The sequence below is a fragment of the Eurosta solidaginis genome, chromosome 3, assembly GCF_040869045.1.
Source record: "Eurosta solidaginis isolate ZX-2024a chromosome 3, ASM4086904v1, whole genome shotgun sequence".
Lineage (NCBI taxonomy): Eukaryota > Metazoa > Arthropoda > Insecta > Diptera > Tephritidae > Eurosta > Eurosta solidaginis.
In genome coordinates this window covers 25,056,369-25,079,708 of record NC_090321.1, presented here as the reverse complement: position 1 = coordinate 25,079,708, position 23,340 = coordinate 25,056,369, and the positions used below count along the sequence as shown (strand labels likewise).

The following is a 23,340-nucleotide window of genomic DNA, read 5'->3' as shown; positions in this document are numbered from 1 at the left end:
CTTTTGTTCCTTTATCACTGTGTCTTAACCTGTGTCTGAGTTTTCATGTTTGTAGCTCAATGAGAAATTACTTTAAAATCGATCTCAAAACACCAAATTTCCAAATTCTTATCTAAATATTTCGATCCGTGCGCCACCTCACGGAATTTTTTCTCCTTTTCTTAAATTTTCTCGGCGTCTTATCCTATCTGTGAAGTTTTACAGTTGTAGCTCAATGAGAACTTACATAAAAATCAATCCCAAAATTCCCTCCGTTTCGTACGATTTTTCTAAATATATCGTCCCGTTCGCCCCCTTGCGAATCTTTTTGTATTGTGTCATCGACCTCTGAATTAAGTTCGAAATTTCAAGTCTCTAGCTCATCGAGAAGTTTCGTAGAAGCTGGCTTGAAAATTTTCAAATTCTTATCTAATTATTTCGATCCGTGCGCCACCTAACGATTTTTTTTTTTCCTTTTGTTGCATTATCACGGTGTTCTAACCTATTTGTAAAGTTTCACGTTTGTAGCTCAATGAGAAGTTACTTAAAAATCGATTGCAAGATTTGTATGAAAAGCGGACAACATTCAACCGACCTAATATAAAGGAAGTAAAATTTAGAAAAAAGCTGTTTCTATTAGAAAAAGTTCTTCCGAGCGGGGTCGCCCCTTGGCTGCCATGAAAAGCTTCTCAGTGAAAGTTCTCAGTGGCACATGCCGTTCGGAGTCGGCGTAAAACAAGGAATTTCCGTCCTCCAATTTGTAGGAAAAATTTTGGTGCATAAATTTTAAACTGACAAATCCCAACTGTACCCAAAAATGATTAGAGAAAATCAATCATACCCCAATGTAGTCAATAGAACTCAATCGCAGACCACTCTCTTTAGGGACTAATCGAATGATTTATTCCAGGGTATCTAACCGATGAAGTTTTAAATGGTTTGCTGATGAGTTTGATATGCTTGAATTGTTTCGGGTACGAAAGTGTTGTGCCACAGTTTGGCAAATTATATTTATTGGGGTTTTGTCGTTTTTTTTTTGCTGCGATATGTGGCCGTATTGAAAGCTTATGCCATTCGGTCTTTATGACAATATGCTTTTAGCGCTTATTATTTATAAATTGTTGCTGGTTTGGTTTATCTACATATATACGCTGTTTATTAGTTCGTTTCGAGTGGATAAGTATATCCAAAGTGCAAATTTTGTCTCCAGACGATTATTCCACTTAATGCTGCCACTGCTGTAGATAATGATTTTGCCTGCTGCTGTTTTTTTCTGTCGCTTGTTAGTAATAATGATGTGATACTTCTTTTTTTTTCAAGTTAAATATTTGAATTGAGTCAGCTGGAAATTCTTTAAACCCCAAAGGACCTACATACACTGTTAGACAGTAAAGTACTATCATGTTCAGTGGTTGATTGTTTCAAATAGTCGTATGGCAAAATGGACGTATGTAGCCATTGCTTGTATACAGGGTGTGCAAAGTAGTCGTTAGGGTGCTTGGCTGACTTTTTTTTTTTTCATCGAAACTCTTTCTGGGAGTGAAGCAAAAAAGTTGGGTGTTTGACTTCTTTACTTTTCGCTCCTGATGAGCTCTAGGGATTCAGTGATTGTGTAGCGCCGGCCCAATTTATAGCTTTTCCAAACCAATTGGAAACCTCACCTATCCGTGGCGAATCCTGTTTATTTAGCAGGTGAGTCTCTAAAGGCCCAAAGGAGTGGGTTGGATGACCTAGAAGGTTTTACGTGGTCATATCAAATCGTTCCCAAATTTTTCGGTTAATGGTGCTATTTTCCGGAACGTACCGGATCAATTTTCGGCAAAGAACCATCGATAAAATTCCACAAAAACATCGGAGAGTATTTTTATCGCCACAAGAAAAAGAAGAAGAAGACGAGTCTTACGATTACGTGTCTTATGAAAACCTGCAGCGCTTTAAAGTTATTTGTGCCTTTTTAACTGTTCGTGCAGGGCTGGCCCCAAAAAGGGCTCTAAGGCTGTGAGAATAGAACATGAAGAAATCAGCCGATTAGATGATATGGCAAGAGGAAGATTAAACGATACCAAAACTGACCTAGCGTCTGGTAAAGGTACAGGACATAAAGTATCCTTTAAAAAAAGAAAGGAAGGGACAGAACGATCTGAACAGCTGATACAAAAATGTAGAAGGAATCTGTTGCTGGGCTGCACCTAAAGCATCTGCGGGTCACTCAGTCAAACCATTTTACCGATTCTCGTCATATTCTTTAGTTGGAGACACTAGCCCCGGGCCCGCGGTTTGTGAGAGGTACTATATCATTTTTTTTAATTCAGGAGATTCTTTAGTTGTTCTACGTGCAAATTGTAAGCCGAATTTCAAAAGCAACGAAGATCTGCATTTCGTTTTAATATTATAGTGAAGTGTGAAAAATAAAAATCTATATATGTGACCCGGTCTATGAAAAGATGGCTTATGACTCAAAAAAGAAATTGCGAGAAACAGCTGTTTTTTTTTTGAGCCATAAGCCACCTTTTCATAGACCGGGTCACATATATAAAAAGAAAGGCTAAAATGTGTGTGAGTTGGTCGCCAGTGTTTGAAGAGATGCGTCGGTCGATTTTGTTCAAACTTTCACACAAGTTGCGTATACCTCGCGCGGGTGGTTACTACATAGGTTTGGTTGCGATCGACGTACAGGGTCTCGAGATATAGGCGGAAACGTGGACCCGGATACCCCTAGAAAGTGTGGGTAAATTCGATATCAAATGAAAGCTGTTGTTGAGAGCTTTAAAGTAATTTTCATTGTGATATTTGATTTAGTCGCATCAACCTGGTAAAACTGATAAATATGCATGCGAAGCCGAAATAAAGACATGAATTAATAATACCCACATACCTATTTACATACGTCCTGTTCGATTTGCCTGAAATTTGGTATATAAATTTGCCTATATTAGTATTTACGATCCTTTTTTCCGGGAAGTAGACCAGAGACGGACTGAGACTGGGATTAGGACTAGGACCGGGACCGAGACTCGGATTGGGACTGGGACTGAGACTCGGAGTGGAACTGGAATTGGGACTGGGACTGGAACAAAATACATACCACCCTCTGGCACGGGCAATAAGGGATGAAGAAGAATGAGAAGAACTTGAGAGAAGAGAGAAGGAGACTGAGAAAGAGATCGAACGAGACGAAGATGGTGATATATGAAGCGAAAACGACGGAGGGAGGGGTGAATAAAAGGGTTAGGAAAAAGTGAAGAGGGGGGAGGGCGCAGTTAGACGGAAAAAGCTTATTAAATTGTATGGAGATAGGCCAAAATTTAAGGCAGAACAACGTCTGCCGGGTCTGCTAGTATACATATAAAATTAAAAAATAGCTGTTCTACAATGAACTGCAAAAATCGAACACAACAACGTCCGATTACATTCGGCAACATGATCGTGTTCAATGATCCAACTTGCTTAAACGAACATAATCGACATTGATTTAAAATCAACCAACTTATTGTATGCGTGAATATAATCAATTCAGGCATTTGCTCGTTTGCCTCAACAGCGATTACATCATCGGAATGAAAAGGCAAATATCCATGCTCCATGCGTCTGAATATTTGCATGATTCTTCTGCCCTTACGTCACGGCGACAAGCTACATATAAACATACATATAAACATTGCTTACGATTCTATTTGTTTGCCGAACTAAACGATACTAATTCTCGTGTTTTGATTTCAGGCATGCTTAACGAACGAAACGATATCATTTCGTTACGATAATCAACGCTAATAAACGAAACGAAGTCACTTCGTTTCGTTTATTAACGTTAAGATCGTCAAATTAACGTTAATTTGTCGTTCTTAACGATAATAAACGAAACGAAATGACTTCGTTTCGTTTATTAACGTTGATTATCGTAACGAAATGATATCGTTTCGTTCGTTAAGCATGCCTGTTTGATTTTATTCTCCGCTTGCCTTCGTTTGATCAAAACAATCGTACGCAAAACCTCTTCGGTCATTCGATCGCAATCATGCTAACGGAGTCTAGTAAAGACAGCATTGTGAATGATAACTAAGTGTGATATCTTATCTGTCAAATGCCTGACAGGATGTTCAATATGGCAAATTTTTAGCGTTTTGACAGGGTGTTCAATATGGCGGCGCCTATCTTCAGCGGGTGATAGAAAGAGATACAGAATGAGACAGCGATAGTCAAATATAAATCAGGTGATCCAATCATTTTGGAATTTTGACGTCTATGCAGGAGATATCACACTTAGTTATCATTCACAATGAAAGACAGATGCTGAGTTTATTCAATTACGAGTTTATTCAATTATGAGTTTATTCGCATGATTGAATGTGAATGCAAGTTTTAGTGTTTGATTAAATCAAGAAAATTGTAATTTTTGCAGTTCTCTTCTGTCCTACCCTGTATCGTCCTCTGGGGCATTGTGTGCCTACATCTATATATATTTAGTTTATTCATATATTAGTAATTTAGTTCACTGTATCATTTATTGTTGTTAGACAAATAAAGTCGAGTGTATTAAACACGTTTTGCCCTTATGGGCATTTTTTTTTATTTCAGTAAATCCATAGCTGCAGACCTCAGCTAACAACGAGGAAGTAAAAAGAGACAACGACAGAGCCAGTCGGATCTTCAACAATGTTATTGGTATAGATTAAAAGAGATTTAAAGATTTGCCACGTTACAGTTCACACAACAAACAAGCTTTCGCACTCCATACTTTGAGTGAGCAAATAAGTAAAACAGCTAAATATAGCAGGCATGCTTAACGAACGAAACGATATCATTTCGTTACGATAATCAACGCTAATAAACGAAACGAAGTCACTTCGTTTCGTTTATTAACGTTAAGAACGTCAAATTAACGTTAATTTGACGATCTTAACGTTAATAAACGAAACAAAGTGACTTCGTTTCGTTTATTAGCGTTGATTATCGTAACGAAATGATATCGTTTCGTTCGTTAAGCATGCCTGAAATATAGCGTGTCCCTACAAATAAAGCGGGAGAAAAGTAAACATAAAATCACAGCAATATATTTTGCGCTGACACATTCTACTTTCTATGACGCTGGACGACGGAAGCGGAAAACGGACGAAGCTTAGTCGTCTAACGGAAGTTTAAGTAATTAAGAAAGAAAAATAAACAGTAAAGTTGAAAAAGGTGAACATATTAAAAGCTTAAAAAGAAAAGTGAAAAATTTTATAGTAATTTCAAAGCATTAAAATGCGCATAAGCTAGTACGCCAAGAAGTAGGCAACGAAGTTTGAAATATGTTAAACAGTGAAGATTTTTTACTTACACCAAAATTAATTAAATATGCAAAATAATTCAAAGTGATAAATATAAAAGAAACTGCGGATAAAGCTTTGTAAAGCAAATTAAGTTTGCATAAATTGTTTTTAATGAAAGTAAAGTGAATTCTACCTTAAACCGGAGCTGTGAATTCCATAGAAATCGCTAAAATAAAATCCTTGCGTATGGGCATAAAAGTCAACGAAAAGAAAACTCAAAACTCAGTTTTTAGAGTGCGACACACGCGACAACAACAAAGCCGTTTAACAACGGTCAGTTTAATTTAATTAAAGTGTCAATGACAAGCGAAAAGTTGCGCAACATAAAAGTGAAAAAGGAAAATATAAAACAAAAACAACGGCAAAGCAGGGCAAAGTTCAGCTACAAAAGTTGTTTGTTATGAAAAGTTTTCTTGTCAAAGCTATAATAATTTAACTAACTTTAAAAATGTGTCATTTTAAAATTAGCGGAATACTATACGTACATAATTCAAAGCATAAATAAGCAAGAAAGCTTTTAAAAAATATTTCTTAAAAAATTGGCATACAATTTTGAGGTAAGAATCATTTAGTTTCTATAAAGCTGTTTTAAGCGTCTAGAAATATACTTTTTAACACATTTTTGTATAAGCCATTGTTAACAAAGAATGATTCCGGTTTTATGAGTTTTCAAAGCTAATAGAATACTTTTTAAGAAAAGCTAGGTTCTAGGTTCTTATTACAGCGGTATAAAGTTATTTTAAGCGCCTAAAAATGTGCTTTATTTTCCACATATTTGTATTAGCCATTGTAAGCATTTCTAAAGAATGATTTCGTCTTTAAGAGTTTTCAAAGATAATAGAATACTTTTTAATAAAAGTTAGTTTCTAGGTTCTTATTACAACGGTATAAATTTATTTAAAGCGCCTTAAATTGTGCTTTATTTTTTCCGTATTTTAAGTATTCCCGTCTTAGGACTTTTCAAAGCTAATAGAATACTTTTTAAGAAAAGCTAGGTTCTTATTATAGCGGTATAAAGTTATTTGAAGCGCCTAAAAATGTGCTTTATTTTCCACATATTTGTATTAGCCATTGTAAGCATTTCTAAAGAATGATTCCGTATTTAGGAGTTTGCAAAGATAATAGAATACTTTTTAATAAAAGTTAGTTTCCAGGTTTTTTATTATAGCGGTATAAAGTTATTTTAAGCGCCTAAAAATGTGCTTTATTTTCCACATGTTTGTATTAGCCATTGTAAGCATTTCTAAAGAATGATTCCGTCTTTAGGAGTTTTCAAAGATAATATAATACTTTTTAATAAAAGTTAGTTTCTGGGTTCTTATTATAGCGGTATAAAGTTATTTTAAGCGCCTAAAAATGTTCTTTATTTTTTACGTATTTTAAGTATTCCAGTCTCAGGACTTTTCAAAGCTAATAGAATACTTTTTAAGAAAAGCTAGGTTCTTATTATAGCGGTATAAAGTTATTTGAAGCGCCTAAAAATGTGCTTTATTTTCCACATATTTGTATTAGCCATTGTAAGCATTTCTAAAGAATGATTCCGTCTTTAGGAGTTTGCAAAGATAATAAAATACTTTTTAATAAAAGTTAGGTTCTGGGTTCTTATTATAGCGGTATAAAGTTATTTTAAGCGCCTAAAAATGTGCTTTATTTTCCACATATTTGTATTAGCCATTGTAGGCATTTCTAAAGAATGATTCCGCCTTTAGGAGTTTTCAAGGATAATATAATACTTTTTAATAAAAGTTAGTTTCTGGGTTCTTATTATAGCGGTATAAAGTTATTTTAAGCGCCTAAAAATGTTCTTTATTTTTTACGTATTTGTATTAGCCATTGTAGGCATTTCTAAAGAATGATTCGGTCTTTAGGAGTTTTCAAAGATAATATAATACTTGTTTATACAAGTTAAGTTCTAGGTTCTTATTACAGCGGTATAAATTTATTTAAAGCGCCTAAAAATGTGCTTTATTTGCCACGTATTCTAAGTATTCCAGTCTTAGGACTTTTCAAAGCTAATAGAATACTTTGTAAGAAAAGCTAGGTTCTTATTATAGCGGTATAAAGTTATTTTAAGCGCCTAAAAATGTGCTTTATTTTCCACATAGTTGTATTAGCCATTGTAAGCATTTCTAAAGAATGATTCCGTCTTTGGTTCTAAGTTCCTTTTACAGCGCTATAAAGTTTTTTCAAGCATCTAAATATATGCCTTATCTTCCTTATAATTGTAGCATCCATTGTTGGCATTTCTGAAAAGTGACTTCTGCTTTAAGAGTTTTTAAGCTAACAGACTATTTAAGAAAAGTAAGCTTCTAACATTTCTTCCTAAAACAGCGCTATACAGCCCAATTTTAAATATTCCCTCGGAATTTTGTTCTCGCAGATTTTTTTTTTCCCGCGGAAAAATTCCTCCAATTCTTTTCTCCTAGGGAGAACAATAATTGGGGAATAGGAATTTCGAATTTTCGAAGTCAGCTGTTTTGTGAATTGAAATTTCGTTGCGCATTTCTTATTTTGTTGAAAAAATGTAAAAGTTTAATTATTGTTGCAGATTTTTTTGAAATTAAGAAATAAAATATAAACAATGCACAGTATTGCATTTCATGTGGTATTCACTGAAATGAGTAATGAATTGGTGCCACAGTAACATCAACAGACAAGCATAAGAAGAAGACGACGGCGCGATAACACAAATTCGCCGGAGTTGCCTCCTTCCATTCAGCAAAGCAATTCTCTGGCGGCCAAGTCGAGTTTAATTTCTTCTTTCGTCATATGCCAAAATCTATTTAAGCCTTCTTAAAAAATCTTTGCGCAATTTCTGGATGGCTACTTCAAATATACCAAGAGCTCTTCCGTTGCTTATGATATACTTTTCGAGTTAAAATAAAGAATATTGTGGTAGAATGTACATATTTCAGCACAAATTTGTACAAATAAATGCCCTTAAAAGAACCAATTTCATTTAACTATTTTGATGCATTCCCTTTAATTTGGCAAGTGAAAAAACTCCTAAGAAATGGCAGAGAAATCTCCCTCACACTCACATTCATAATACCTACTTTTCTCCCATAACCGGTTTCCGTTTTTTCGAACATTGTTCAGAATAGGAGGAAAGGGAGAAGTAAAAAAACTCACAAGGAATTTTTATTTAGAATACGAGGAATGGGAGATAAAGTTATTTTATGCGCCTAAAAGTATGCTTTATTTTCCGTATAACTGTTATCTATTGTTGGCATTTCTGAAGTGATTTCACTTTTAAGAGTTTTCAATGCCAAAATAATACTTTTAAAGAAAAGTTAAGTTCTAGGTTCTTATTATAGCGGTATAAAATTCTTTCAAGCGCCTGAAAAGCTAACAGTATACTCTTCAGGAAAAGTTAAGTTCTTAGAATGCTATAATAACGTTATAAATACAACTTTCAAAGTTTGGCAAATGCTACAGTTTTCGGCACAAGGCGTCAATAAGAATCGATACTAAAAATATCGATACCAATTTCACTTCCATTAAGGACATTGGATTCAGACCGATAGAGCTCTGGAAATTATAAGCTCATCATAAAGAGTGAAACCTTGCTGCTTCTGAAGAGATCTCAGTTTTAACCACACAACCTTTAACCAACACAACACAATACCGAGGTTCAGATACGCGATATCTCAAAATTCGTAGATTGGTTAGGTTATGTTAAGATGGCGTACATGTTAACTTTGCACACTTCCTCTCGGATACATTTTTATGCATTGTAAATGACATTGACACATGCTGAGTAGGGGCAAATTGTCCTACCAGATACCTCAGTATTCTCACTTAGCAACTGCTTTCTCATACGAACTTAAATAGGAGCGATGGATCCACGAAAAACTCCAGGTATCGGTAGAAAAAGTCCAGAGTCGACCCCTCTCACTGCTCATTGCGACATATTCTGCAGGACAGGTTGTTGGTCTTCTCCTTATTTTTTGGCTTGCACGACAACCGCACTCACCGAAGGTTTTGGTATGTAATATTGATGATTGGTATACATATGCCATTGCCGAATCGGGGGTGCCTTGAGATAACTCCCGTAACTACTTTCTGTACACATTTGTTTAGCTTGAGAAGGAAGCTCGTTCCTTTCCTATTGAAACGTGCCGTTGAGATTTCAAAATCATGTGGGTTGTCCACTACCAGCTTCTTTTCCTAGTCGTGTTTTTTTCTATTTTCCTAAGAAGATTGAACCGTGCTATCTGAAAGCCAGTAGAAGAAGACATTGAGATGCCAATAAACGTCAACGACGCTCGACACCCTCTTAAGGTTTGCACCTATGTAGTTGCATTATAGTTCCTTTAACGCAGCCTGGTTGTCAACAAATAATGTCACATTCTTATCTTAAACTGTACCCTGGAGCTCTCTTTAGCAAAGATCCCAGCTTGGAAGACATTGCAAGAGCAAAAAAGTCTGTAAAAGTGATCCTTCGATCAAAGCCAAAAGGCAATTTCCTTTTCCATTTTTTAAGTATCCTGATTGATAAAAGGAATATCCCAAGTTACTCTAGAAAGCCAGCTCTATATGACGGTCTATATGACCAGTACATACATACATACATTTAAATCTTTTATAAACATTTTTACAGAAATCATAGTTGGCTTAGTTTCACAAAATCCCTTTTTAGCTATCTTGCAGAAGCGCTTCTGGACATGTAGAACTAAAAGGCTTTTAATCATGCATTTCCAGAACCTTTTTTTTTATTCGATATTAAACGAAGTTTTGTGCAAATAAAAGCTCACGACGCTCAACGCCTGAGGGTATGCAATAGAAATATGAAAAGTTATGTCCGAACGTATTTGGTAACAAATTTGAATTAAAATTTACTAAGGCTTACTTAGTCTCTTTTGACCATTAGCGTTTGGTGCAAATAAGAAGAACTTATTTCACCATTCCAACCCTACGTTTCGCTAGTCTCTCTTTAACTTTTTCATAGTTCATCTGTGTATTTTAATAACAACAAGTAAGGAAGGCTAAGTTCGGGTGTAACCGATAGATATGGAGAGATATGGAGACAAAATAAGGGAAAATCACCTCGTAGTAAAATGAACCTAGGGTAACCCTGGAATGTGTTTGTATGACATGTGTATCAAATGGAAGGTATTAAAGAGTATTTTAAGAGGGAGTGGGCCATAGTTCTATAGATGGACGCCATTTAGGGATATCGCCATAACGATGGACCAGGGCTGACTTTAGAATTTGTTTGTACGATATGGGTATCAAACGAAAGCGTTAATGAGTATTTTAAAAGGGAGTGGGCCTAAGTTCTATAGGAGGACGCCTTTTCGAGATATCGCCATAAAGGTGGATCAGGGGTGACTCTAGAATTTGTTTGTACGGTATGGGTATCAAATGAAAGGTGTTAATGAGTATTTTAAAAGGGAGTGGGCCTAAGTTCTATGGGTGGACGCCTTTTCGAGATATCGCCATAAAGGTGGACCAGGGGTGACTCTAGAATGCGTTTGTACAATATGGGTATCAAATGAAAGGTCTTAATGAGTATTTTAAAAGGGAGTGGGCCTAAAATCTATAGAAGGACGCCTTTTCGAGATATCGCCATAAAGGTGGACCAGGGGTGACTAGAATTTGTTTGTACGATATGGGTATCAAATGAAAGGTCTTAATGAGTATTTTAAAATGGAGTGGGCCTAAAATCTATAGGAGGACGCCTTTTCGAGATATCGCCATAAAGGTGGACCAGGGGTGACTAGAATTTGTTTGTACGATATGAGTATGAATCGAAAGGTGATAATGAGTATTTTAAAAGGGGGTGGGCCTTAGTACTATAGGTGGACGTCTTTTCGAGATATCGCCATGAAGGTGGACCAAGGGTGACTCTATAATGTGTTTGTACGATATGGGTATCAAACTAAAGGTATTAATGAGGGTTTTAAAAGGGAGTGGTGGTAGTTGTATATGTGAAGGCGTTTTCGAGATATCGACCAAAATGTGGACCAGGGTGACCCAGAACATTATCTGTCGGGTACCGCTAATTTATTTATATATGTAATACCACGAACAGTTATCCTTCCAAGATTCCAAGGGCTTTTGATTTCGGCCTGCAAAACTTTATCATTTTCTTCTATTTAATATGGTAGGTGTCACACCCATTTTACAAAGTTTTTTTCTAAAGTTATATTTTGCGTCAATAAACCAATCCAATTACCATGTTTCATCCCTTTTTTCGTACTTGGTATATAATTATGGCATTTTTTAATTTTTCGTAATTTTCGATATCGAAAAAGTGGGCGTGGTCATAGTCGGATTTCGGCCATTTTTATACCAATACAAAGTGAGTTCAGATAAGTACGTGAACTAAGTTTAGTAAAGATATATCGATTTTTGCTCAAGTTATCGTGTTAACGGCCGAGCGGAGGGACAGACGGTCGACTGTGTATAAAAACTGGGCGTGGCTTCAACCGATTTCGCCCTTTTCTCAGACGGGGTTATCGTCCTAGAATCTAAGTCTCTACCAAATTTCACAAGGATTGGTAATGTTTTGTTCGACATATGGCATTAAAAGTATCCACGCCCATTTTGAAAATTTCTTTTATTTTTGTATTTTGTTGCACCATATAATTACTGGAGTTGTATGTTGACATAATTTACTTATATACTGTAAAGATATTAACTTTTCTTTTAAAATTTGACTTAAAAAAAAAATTTGTTTAAATGTGGGCGTGGTCGTTCTCCGATTTTGCTAATTTTTATTAGGCATACATATAGTAATAAGAGTAACGTTCCTGCCAAATTTCATCATGATATCTTCAACGACTGCCAAATTACAGCTTGCTAAACTTCTAAATTGCCTTCTTTTAAAAGTAGGCGGTGCCACGCCCATTGTCCAAAATTTTACTATTTTTCTATTCTGCGTCATAAGTTCAACTCACCTACCAAGTTTCATCGCTTTATCCATATTTGGTAATGAATTATCGCACTTTTTCGATTTTTCGAAATTTTCGATATCGAAAAAGTGGGCGTGGTTATACTCCGATATCGTTCATTTTAAATAGCGATCTGATATGAGTGCCCAGGAACCTACATACCAAATTTCATCAATATACCTCAAAATTTACTCAAGTTATCGTGTTAACGGACGGACGGACGGACATGGCTCAATCTAATTTCTTTTCGATACTGATAATTTTGATATATGGAAGTCTATATCTATCTCAATTCCTTTATACCTGTACAACCAACCGTTATCCAATCACAGTTAATATACTCTGTGAGCTCTGCTCAACTGAGTATAAAAAGCTATACATTAATATCTTTATATCACTCACCGAAGGTTTGGGTATGTAATATATTAATGGTAAAAAGAGCATAAGTAAACCCTAGTAAATGTTATAAATATATTGACCGGAAAATCACAAAATTAAAGTTGTTTTACTCAATTAATTTTAGCGAAATGCCGCAAGACATGCTTTAATTATCGTATTCGAATTTTATCGGTTTTCCTGAAGCGCCTTAAAATATGCAATAAAATTAAAATTCAAATTATTTAATGGACCTTGCAGACCAAAAATCGAAGACTTAATTTGATAGTTAACATAAAAGTAAACTTATTACATGCTAAATTCTGTGGTCATAAGCAATAACCGCCTAAGTACCATGTAAAAGGATAGAACTTAGGCGATTATTGCTTTTGGCCACAGAATTCAAACTAAACAAATATTAGGCACATAGATAACAACAATCCTCACACACACATGTGTATATAGAATTTTCAACAAGAAAGCATTTGAACTAACTTTGAAACTTAAATTGTTTAATTACAGAATAGAACGACTGTCTGATTTACGCACACAACTTTGACACGAGCAAAGTAAATTTACAAATTAAATCTAAGTCTATAAACATGCGGGGAACAGCAAAGTAAAAACAACAACAAACAAAAGATAATACACTTCTCGAAAGTAAAGTGAAACGGAACTATGGAAACACGAAGTAAGGATGCTTGCCAAAGGACAATGGCCGATTCCACAACAGCAAACAGTGCGATAACGAGGGAGCAGACTAGTGTAAATTGTAATATAGACTCAAGCTCATCAAAACAACAACAACAACAGCGACAACAAGCCGGCGTTATTGCCTTAACAACATCGTCACAACAACAAAGCAGCAGCACAAGTTGTGCGCCTAAAATTAACTCACCAACACCAACAAACAGTGGCAACAATAACAATACCAATGCAACAAATAAGACAAAATCACAACAACAATATCATCAATTTCGTGCGCCACAACAATTTGTGCGCCATCGACGTTCCACCGCCCCTGCCACGCTACTCAATAAAAAAGGCAAGCCATGGAATAAACGACAACAGCGTGGGGCAAAACAGCAACAACATATGCTAAAAGGGGCCAATGCAATTATTTGTGGTGTTGGTAGTGTAGGTATTGGTGATGGTGTAACGTCAGCAAACGGTGCGAGCACAACAAGCAAAGCTGACCTCGAGAATATACAGAATTTCAAGAATCAACTTGGTGGTGGTCATCATTATGGTGGTGGCAATCATCGAGGCGGTGTGGGTGGCATAAACACAGCGACCGTTGGAGGAGGTGCAGGTGTATCAGGCAATAGCATACCACCAGCCGCATTAGCCAAGCTAGAGAAACTAGGTTATGGCCATGGTCATATGAAAATGTATAAAAAACTGCTGGCGCATAGGTGAGTAGGAAATACATATATGAAAGAGAAGAGTAAACAATTATTAACAGACAACAAAAAATGAGCGGGAAAATGTTATTTAGGCTTTTTCAGTAGTTGGTTAAGCTAAGCTTAAACTAAGTTTGCTTCAACTCTAGTCAAATTTAAACAGTTTAAGGCCGCGTTTGGGGGTAGGGTTTTTGTACGGCAACACTGTTTTTTTGTTATCTAGCTAATTTGTAGATACGGCAGCACTTGGATTTTGTTTACCCAACAAACATGGAAAAAAATTTCTCCAGCCTTAGAGAAATATATATCTAGTTCCAGAGCTGATGTCCAACATCATGTTGTAATTATTCTTAAACTAGATAGCTATCAAGTTGTTATCCAACTTTCTTCTCCAATCAGTATCCAATCTTCGAGAAATTTTGTAAAATGTATAATTCTCGAGTTGACCTCCAACGTCATTCTCAAATTATTTTCCGACAAAGAGCTGAAGCAATTTCGAATTTGAGTAAATTTAAATCACGGATAGAAATAATACTGTCAGTTTTTAATATATATCAACTGTTGAGTGGAATGTCAGCCTATCTCGACTGCCATTTCGAAAGCGCCCTTTTATAGACAAATTTTGAAAAACGTCCTATTTTAGAATTTGTTTGATGAATGTTGAGATATTGTATTTGAAAACGCCCTATCAGATCATGAGTCTAATACGTGACGTTAGGACGGTTTTTAAAAATATTCTGAAATAGAGCGTTTTCAAAGTGACAGGCGGGAAAGGGTGATATTTCGCTCAGCCGTCGCTATCATACCTAAGAAACTTATTTATTACATTCGAACTAGAATTGACAGAACTCGCCATTTATATGGAACAACGTGATCTGTGACTGTGCCTCCAAATCGCAGTTCGAAATCATGTTTTTTAATTTCGCGCAATCTCTGACTCAATCACAACTAACTTCGAACGAAATTAGCTACGAAAGCATAAAAAAATTAATGCGTGACTTGAGCTGTAGACTGCTGCTTGAGGTCGCAGTTAACGGCGGCTGTGCCGATCACAGCTGAATGCGACATATAGCATTAATTAAGTAGCAGTTAAACGAAAAGCCTCATTAATTCATATCGTCGTATTATACAGCGCAGCACAAATCACAGGCTCATAGTTTCATATCATCGTAGCTAATTTTGGCACTGTGACAACAGTTGTCATTGTTACTGTAGGTTAGCGTTATTGAGATAGGGATTCAGTTGCCATCAAAACTTTTGTTGCGATTCCCTGTGATATTTCAGTCGCTCTGACAAAATCACAGTTACATGAATGTATGTCAACTCTGATCGGTATGGCAATATGAAAACATCGTTCAATTTTCGAAGATGTGATTTTAATCGTTTAAATTCTGCTTTACGTGGAGTTGATTGGGATGATATGCTTGGCGAAAGTGAAGTTGGAAAGTCTTTCAATGTATTTAAAAATGAAATTCATAAGATTTGCGAAAAAATCGTGCCGGTATATAAAAATAAAATTTATAAATCTCCCTGGCACAATAGTTAGCTCAAACATCTAAAAAATTTGAGAAACAAGTTCTTTAAAAAATATAAGTTTACTAATCAGCGTCGGTTTTAGGATTTGTTTATTGTTTATAAGAAAAAATTTAACAATCTTAATAAGTCTTTATATGCTAAGTACGTCAGAAATTTTGAGGTAAACATCAAGAGCAATCCGAAGAACTTTTGGAATTACATTAACTCCATGAGGAGCGTATCTAGCATACCGAAATCAGTAAGCTACAATAATATTACTGCCAACTCTGTTAATGAGGCTGCTAATCTCTTTGCTGACTTCTTCTCGGCGAACTTTATCACAGATAATGATTTAACTGTGGAAGATACAGATTACAAGTTAATTAAGTCTCCCTCCGCTAATAATTTTGGGTCACTTACTCTCACTGAGGCAGACATAGTTGAGGGGATTATAAAACTTAAAAATTCCTCCAGAACTGATGTTGACAATCTTTCAGTTATTCTATTGAAAAATTGTCCGTCGCTAGTACGACCGTTAATGATTATATTCAATAAATCATTGGCATCGGGTATTTTTATTGATGACTGGAAACAAGCATCCGTCACTCCCATTTTTAAGTCTGACAACAAAAGTAACTGTTCTAATTACAGGCATATTTCCAAATTGTCTACAACCTCGAAGCTTTTTGAATGTGTTGTCAATGACAAGCTTTACTTTAGTATTAAACACCTGATTTGCGCCAATTAACATGGTTTTGTTCCGGCCAGATCCACATTAACGAACCTCGCTGTCTTTTCTGAGGATTGCTACGCGGCATTTAGGCAGGGTTTTCAGGTTGATGCAATATACCTAGACTTCTCCAAGGCATTCGATAAAATTTTAATTGCGAAATTAGCTTGTTATGGGTTCCACTCTACGTTCCTACAGTGGATTAAATCTTACCTGCACAACAGAATTAATGTTGTAAATATTGACGGTGTTTATTCGAAACCATTTTGGGCCACCTCTGGAGTGCCCCAGGGCAGTATTCTGGGCCCTTTACTATTTATCTTGTTCATTAATGGCATTAGCTCTTGCTTCTCATCTATGCTTATGATCTCAAGTTCTATTCTGAGATCAGTTGTTATAATGATGTCGTTGTTCTTCAATCTGAGATTAATAAACTTTATATCTGGTGTGTTAAGAACCGTCTTTTCCTTAATATAAGTAAGTGCCACACTGTGACGTATGGTAAACTGCTGAGGCCACTTCATACCTCCTATCATATTGCAGAAACCTTTCTTCGAACGACTCTTGAAGTTAAAGACTTGGGGGTATACTTCGACTGCAAAGTTTAATTTTAACACTCACGTCAGCTTCACAATTTCTAAGGCGCTTTCAATGCTTGCTTTTGTCAGACGCCATTCCGTAAACTTCTCTGACCCCTACACACTCAAAGTTTTATATACGTCCTTTGTGCGGTCAAACTTGAGTTTGCGGCTTTCATTTGGCGGCCCTACCACGCAGTTCACATCAACCGCCTGGAGCGGGTTCAAAAAATCTTTATGCGCTTCGCGCTTATTTCATTACGTTTCTCTGAACCGATCCCGTCTTATGAGTATCGATGCCAACTAATATCCTTACTATCCCTAAACAGTCGCAGAATTCTTTTGGCCTCGTGGTTCATTTTCGGTCTTTTCACGGGCAAAATTGACTGCGCGCTGCTTCTTGAAAGACTATGCTTAAATACTCCCTGTAGAAACCTCCGTCACTTTGAAATCTTTTTCATAGGGCTGAGTAGAACTGTTTATAACTCAAAAGCGCCTATTAACAGAGCCCTATCAGAAATATATTGCTTCTCAAGTGTTTTGGATATTGATTTCTCCGACTCAAAATACGCTTTTCAACTTAAACTAAAAAATTACTTAATCTGTAATAATATAAATTCTTTTTGCTAGTGTTCTCCATAGCTTAATATAAGCTGGTCTCTGTAATTTAGTCATAAGTGTCTGTACTAAACATTTGTTACTAGACTAAATAAATAAATAGATAAATAGATATAAGATCACTAAATACAAAACCGTCAGAATTGGCAATGAAATATTCCGGGAACTCGTGTTAAAAATATTTTATGCTTCACAGCCTCTCACTCGGCTTCGCAAAAACCAAGTACAAAGTGACAAATATCTAAGCATCACTTTTCTATTTCTTTGCAGAGGTTCCGGCAATCATCATCATCACGTTCTTTGCGCTGGCGCAGCTCATAACTCCATCGGTGTTGTTTCGAATACCAATTGTTGCCTCGTGACTGGCTGCAATGGTGGCGGTGGCCACTTAAACGGCAAAGATACTTCAAGTGGCAGCTCGAATAGCTCACAATCTGGCAACACCGTAAACGCACTACATTTTTGCTGCACACGCTCCAAATTCTTTTTGCCTGATAAGCGCTTACGAAAAGAAGTCATCATACCGCCAACGAAATTCTTACTCGGTGGCAACATATCTGATCCACTTAATTTGAACTCTTTACAAAATGAGAACTCAAATACTTCATCGAGCAATAATACACCGGCAACAACGCCACGTCAATCTCCCATCACCACACCACCCAAAGTGGAAGTAATTATACCCCCAAATATACACGATCCTTTACATTTACTCGATCCTGTCGATTCAATGGAATATGAAAAGCAGCTGACGTCACCTATGAAGCGTGTTGGATCGCGTGGACACGCACATCATCACAGTGCTAAACATCGTCATCGGAAGAATCGCAAAAGTAAGCGTCGACGTTATGATTCATATCAATCATCAGTGGGTAGCATGTCACTTACCGAAAGCGATACATCCGCACTGGCCAACAGCACAATGTCAACTGAAACACCCAACGCAAGCTTATCATCACTTTCAGTATCCACAACGCTATCAGCCACATCACTGCAGGACAGTAGCGTGAACTTAAGTGAGACTGGTGTAGTTGCTAGTGTAAACAATAGCACTAGCACCATCTCTACTATAAGCACAAGCGTACAGTTGGAGAGCACGTGCGAGAATGCGCCCGACGCATGCCAGCAACAGCTGGAAGAGCGAGTTGAGAGCAACATTTTGAACTCAGCATTAAATGATACAGTGAGTATAAGTGAGGAACATTTTGAACGTCGAAACAGTAAAAGCACATCGCCAGTGAAACATCTTGGCGGTAATTTGACGCAGTCAACATTCTCTGGAGCTTTCTTAAGTGGTGCGAGCAAAAAGGTGTCTGTTGATGGTATTGAAGATGTTGGAGCAAGTGGAATAGCTGCTGTGTCTGCAGTGATTACCAACGCTGCGGGATGTATTGGAGATGTTGCTGCTACGGCTCCTACTCCTGGCGCCCTGCCCCCGTTGCAAAGAGAGCGCGCCAATCGTGATATGCGTTTGGAATTGAATTCGAGTACTTTGTCAACGCTGAGCGGTGGGAGCAGCACGTGTGGTAGCATAATAGCTGGAGGGATTGGACAGCAAGGAACGCTCGTTGGAATTGGGGGCGGAAGGAAACGTAAAATAAGTGAGAGCAATAATTCACAGAAAAATAAGGTGAGTGAGAATGATGATAAACAAAATATTATGAAATCAAAGTAGGTAAACAAAACTTTTATTGTTGGTGCGCAATATGTATGTATGTATGTGTGTGTGTGTTGGTTGGGTGTACATAGGTTAATTGGAGGTGTGGGACGTACGAAGTAAATGTCAATGTGCTTTGGGGTCTTTTGTGTGTTTTTATATATTTTTGCTTCTTATAAAATTTTGCTTATGTGTATGTGTGTTCGTGTTATTTCACTGAGGTTTTGATATGTGCATGGGTGAAGATATAATTTTTTTGTTGTTGCTCAGCTTTGTAGGAGACCTGATTAATTGTTTTGATTTTGTTTAGTTCGCGCATTTCATGCCCTTTTGTGTTTTTATCGACAGATTCTTTTTCAGAGCGTTGTAGCGTACAGGGTGTGGGAGGGTTTTAGAAGTAATTTTTGTTTCGAAAATATAAATGATGGAAAATTAGATTTAAAAATGCATTGTATTTATGTAAATTGTAAAATATTAGGGCAGCTTTTTTAGAACTTGGACTTATAAGCTTTAGGTCCATAGGTGGTGCGTTAATCTAACGGTATCGGGGTCCCTTTCTAACTAGCTAACGCGTTATAGTTATTGTTCTTTAAATCTCTCTTCCTGGGGCACAGATAAATACAGGTAATCTGCGGCGCACTACTTATTATCCGCCATCCTGCTTATTCGCAGGATGTAGTGCTAATCCCTCTAAGTGTATCGAAATAATTTTCAACTCCCTGTTAGTTTAATGCACTCAGTTCTCGAACCGTGCAATCGTGCCATGCCTTTGGATGTTAGGAGCTACTCCATTCAGCCAGTTTAGGCTGACGTGGTTTTTACTAAAATCAGTTTGACTCCGTTGTACTATCCCACCAAATAGAGCAGCTTCCTCGCTAAAGATCCCCGCTTTGCGGTGGACATGTACCCTTACGGATTGTTAAGATTGAGAAATGCCACGGTCGGGGACTGCTCGTGACATCGCTCCCCTTCCCTTCCCGCATCTCCCGGTTGTCCCTCTGCCGTAGTTTGGTTGCTATATCCCACACGCTTCTCAATCCTCTCCTGCGTTTTAGATATTGGTGTGTTATCGGTATTTCTCCCTTTATCTGCCATGTAGTCCACTATATGACAAATTCATGGCTATTATGACCTCGTGCCTACCTCGCAGCTCTAGCGATATGTACTTACTCGACAGTTTCATTAAAAACCGTTCTGTAATTTCATACTTCAATTGCCTCAATTAAGGGCAATGGTAGATAAGAAAAAAATATTCCTTCAGCTCAAGAGCGCTTGTTGCTGTGGTAAGGACATCGTTACTTCCAGATGCGCTCCAGGGCACCGCGAAAGCTGCGCTCAAACATATTCCCTGGCTGCAAATCAGCCAAATTCCCTAGCAATCGATTTACTCTTACCACTTAAATGTATCAAATTGTAGGGGGTCCGATTAATAGCTCTTTGACCCAACCGACACTTTGAAACGTTTATGGCATCCAATGTGATAATTGATTCTCGAAATATTTAATGGTAAACGAGCAGACCCATCAAACTTAGAAGTGTTTCTTTCCATCCTGTTAAGCTCAACACACGTTTACCTAGAAGGATCTAAGATCTATTATTTACCATATATTTGTATCCCAACTGGTTGAGGGGGTTGAACCATTCCCGCGATAGGAATGCCTGTCATAAGAGGCGACTATAATACACAGACCCAAAGGTTCGAGGGTTCAAAAAAATCATTCGCTAGGCAGTCATTCACGATTTTTGACCGACAAAAAATTTCCCACTCACCTAAACCTTCGGTAGGTTTTTTGCGGTTACAACCACAGCATGCATTATTCATTGGTTTTATTTAAACTATTGGAGTGCATCGAGTCTTTCAAGGATAACTCGGGATTCCTTTGGGATCAAATTCAAGCCTTTGCTGCAGCTCGCAACCAAATTTTATACCTTTAATGTGATTGATTTTCATAAATCTCAAACCAAAATTTATTTTTTAATTTCCTTTTCCCCACCAACAGAAATTCCATCGTGATGTCATGGACAAGATTGTCAGTCCTGTTGTACCGCAGCCGGGTGCGTGGAAACGACCGCCACGTCTCGCTGCTACAGGTGCGCGTAAACATACACGCCGCTCCACTTCAATCAGCGAAGCAGAGGTGCTAAGTCCAGCCGACGAAGCAGTAAAACCCATTGTAAGCGAAAGTAAGTAAAAAGTAAATTTTATACCAAATCAGCCTCTAATAAAACTTCCTTTCTCCTCCCGCAGCCGGCACTTTACGCGTCGATACGCCCGACTTCAGCAAACAAGAAACAATTTCCGAAGGCGGGCAAGGAAGTCCGCTCAGCACGACATCAGGTGCTACATCGGTCGCGGCTGGTGAACAGGAACCACTAGTGGACGCAAGCGCTGTAGAAAACTCTGCCACATTGCCAACTGAAGACGGTAAAGTGCCAGTTGTTGCTGGAAAGAGCGAAGCGAGCATTTCTAACAAATCCAGTGCCATTGTGCAGCTCCCAAAAGTGCCAAATTTTCGCCCCGATGGTATGAAGTATCAATATGGCAATTACGATCGCTATTTTGGTTTGCGTAATCTCAATGAGCTGGTAGATGTACGTCTGCAAGTGTTTCAACGTCATATAGAACTATTCAAAAATAAAGACATCCTAGACATTGGTTGTAATGTGGGTCATATGACTATAACAGTTGCGCGTAATTTTGCCCCCAAATCCATATTGGGCATTGATATTGATCGAAAATTGGTGGCGCGTGCGCGACACAATCTCGGTTTGTATGTACGCATACCCACAGAAAAAATAGCGAAAGCAACAACGACAACAACAACAATTACAACAACAATAAAGAAAGCAGATCAACCTGCATGTGTGAAGAAAGAAGAAGATAAGTCAACGCAGAAAGTTGAAAATGTAACAACAGGCTGTTGTGTAAAAGAAGAAATAAAAGACGCTCCAATTGCAAGCACAAAAGACACTGCCAATATCGTTAGTGATAAGACCGCTAGCGCAAGTAAACCAAAAAAGACGCGACGTCGTAAAAAGTCTAAACAATCCGCACAACAGAAGGCTCGTCAACAACAGCAGCAACAACAGTCGCAGATGCATCATCATCACCACCATCTTCATCATCATCTTTACATGCATCATCATCATCATTTGACCGCTCAGCAGCAACAATTGTTAGCATTGCATGTACCTGCCACTGATCTATTTCCGGTATCATTTCCACTTACATATGGTGACATACCAGCTGCAGCGCCTGCCTCCCATACACATGATAGTCATTCTCCCGCCGCATCCACAAATACGCCAGGCCATGCGAGTAATGCAACACCAGCGAGCAGTACAGCAGGAGGTGGTCGCAAGTGTAAAAATGAATTTCCACAAAATGTCTTCTTTCGCCATCAAAATTATGTGCTGGAAGATGAGGCGCATTTGGCTAACGATACGCAGCAATATGATCTCATACTTTGCTTGTCGGTTACTAAGTGGATACATTTGAACTTCGGCGATAATGGACTGAAAATGGCATTCAAGCGAATGTTCAATCAATTACGTCCTGGAGGCAAGCTGATATTGGAAGCTCAAAATTGGGCCAGTTATAAGAAAAAGAAAAATTTAACTGTAAGTTTAGATTGTATTGAAATAAATTAAGAGCATGCTTTTATAACTTTATTATCTTATCTATATCTACACACAGCCCGAAATCTATCAAAATTACCGCAATATTGAATTTTTTCCCAACAAATTTCACGAATACTTACTCAGTTCAGAGGTTGGCTTCAGTCACAGTTATACACTGGGTGTACCTCGGCATTTGAGCAAAGGCTTCTGTCGTCCCATACAAGTAAGTAAACATCAACAGAAGCAATGTACTACACTCGGCTGGATATGGGACCTAACCAATTTCTCCGTTTTTCGAAATTAACTTCCTAAATGTAGATATTGGCTTTCGTAGTTCGAAATTTGACCCATTTTAGTTTTAATTTATTTATTATGTTTGAAAAACAAAAATAAAGGAGTGGTTTGCCTTCTTTTCTATTGTAAGATCTAAATTAAAGATGATAAATTCCACAGTTACACAAAAAAAAAAAAAACAAAAAAACAAACGTTGGCGATTTTGGTAATGATGTGCTTGTTGCGCTTAATCCGAATCCGCTATCAGAATTGGCCTAGCAGGTCCTTAACCCTAAAATCCGCATTGATTATTTTTGAGGTTAGGGCCGAAGCATGACCCATTAGATCAATTCTGATGGCGGTTTGGATTCAGTGCTTCAAAA

The 23,340-nt window shown here is 37.5% G+C and overlaps 1 protein-coding gene across 5 annotated transcripts in view; it reads left to right on the top strand.

The window, feature by feature from the left end:
* The window catches only part of bin3 (bicoid-interacting protein 3), a 305,604-nt gene that overhangs the window by 269,664 nt on the left and 12,600 nt on the right, over positions 1 to 23,340 (top strand). The window contains exons 5-11 of one of the 5 annotated variants that reach the window (XM_067771262.1): positions 4,555 to 4,641; positions 5,079 to 5,845; positions 13,085 to 13,977; positions 17,677 to 19,036; positions 21,064 to 21,247; positions 21,312 to 22,684; positions 22,761 to 22,907. In XM_067771262.1, coding sequence (XP_067627363.1) covers positions 13,241 to 13,977; positions 17,677 to 19,036; positions 21,064 to 21,247; positions 21,312 to 22,684; positions 22,761 to 22,907 — 3,801 coding nt within the window. In that variant the 5' untranslated portion in view covers positions 4,555 to 4,641; positions 5,079 to 5,845; positions 13,085 to 13,240. Of the gene's footprint in view, positions 1 to 4,554; positions 4,720 to 4,962; positions 5,846 to 13,084; positions 13,978 to 17,676; positions 19,037 to 21,063; positions 21,248 to 21,311; positions 22,685 to 22,760; positions 22,908 to 23,340 lie in introns of all 5 variants that reach the window. The other 4 variants (XM_067771261.1, XM_067771260.1, XM_067771259.1 and 1 more) reach the window with 4 other exon arrangements.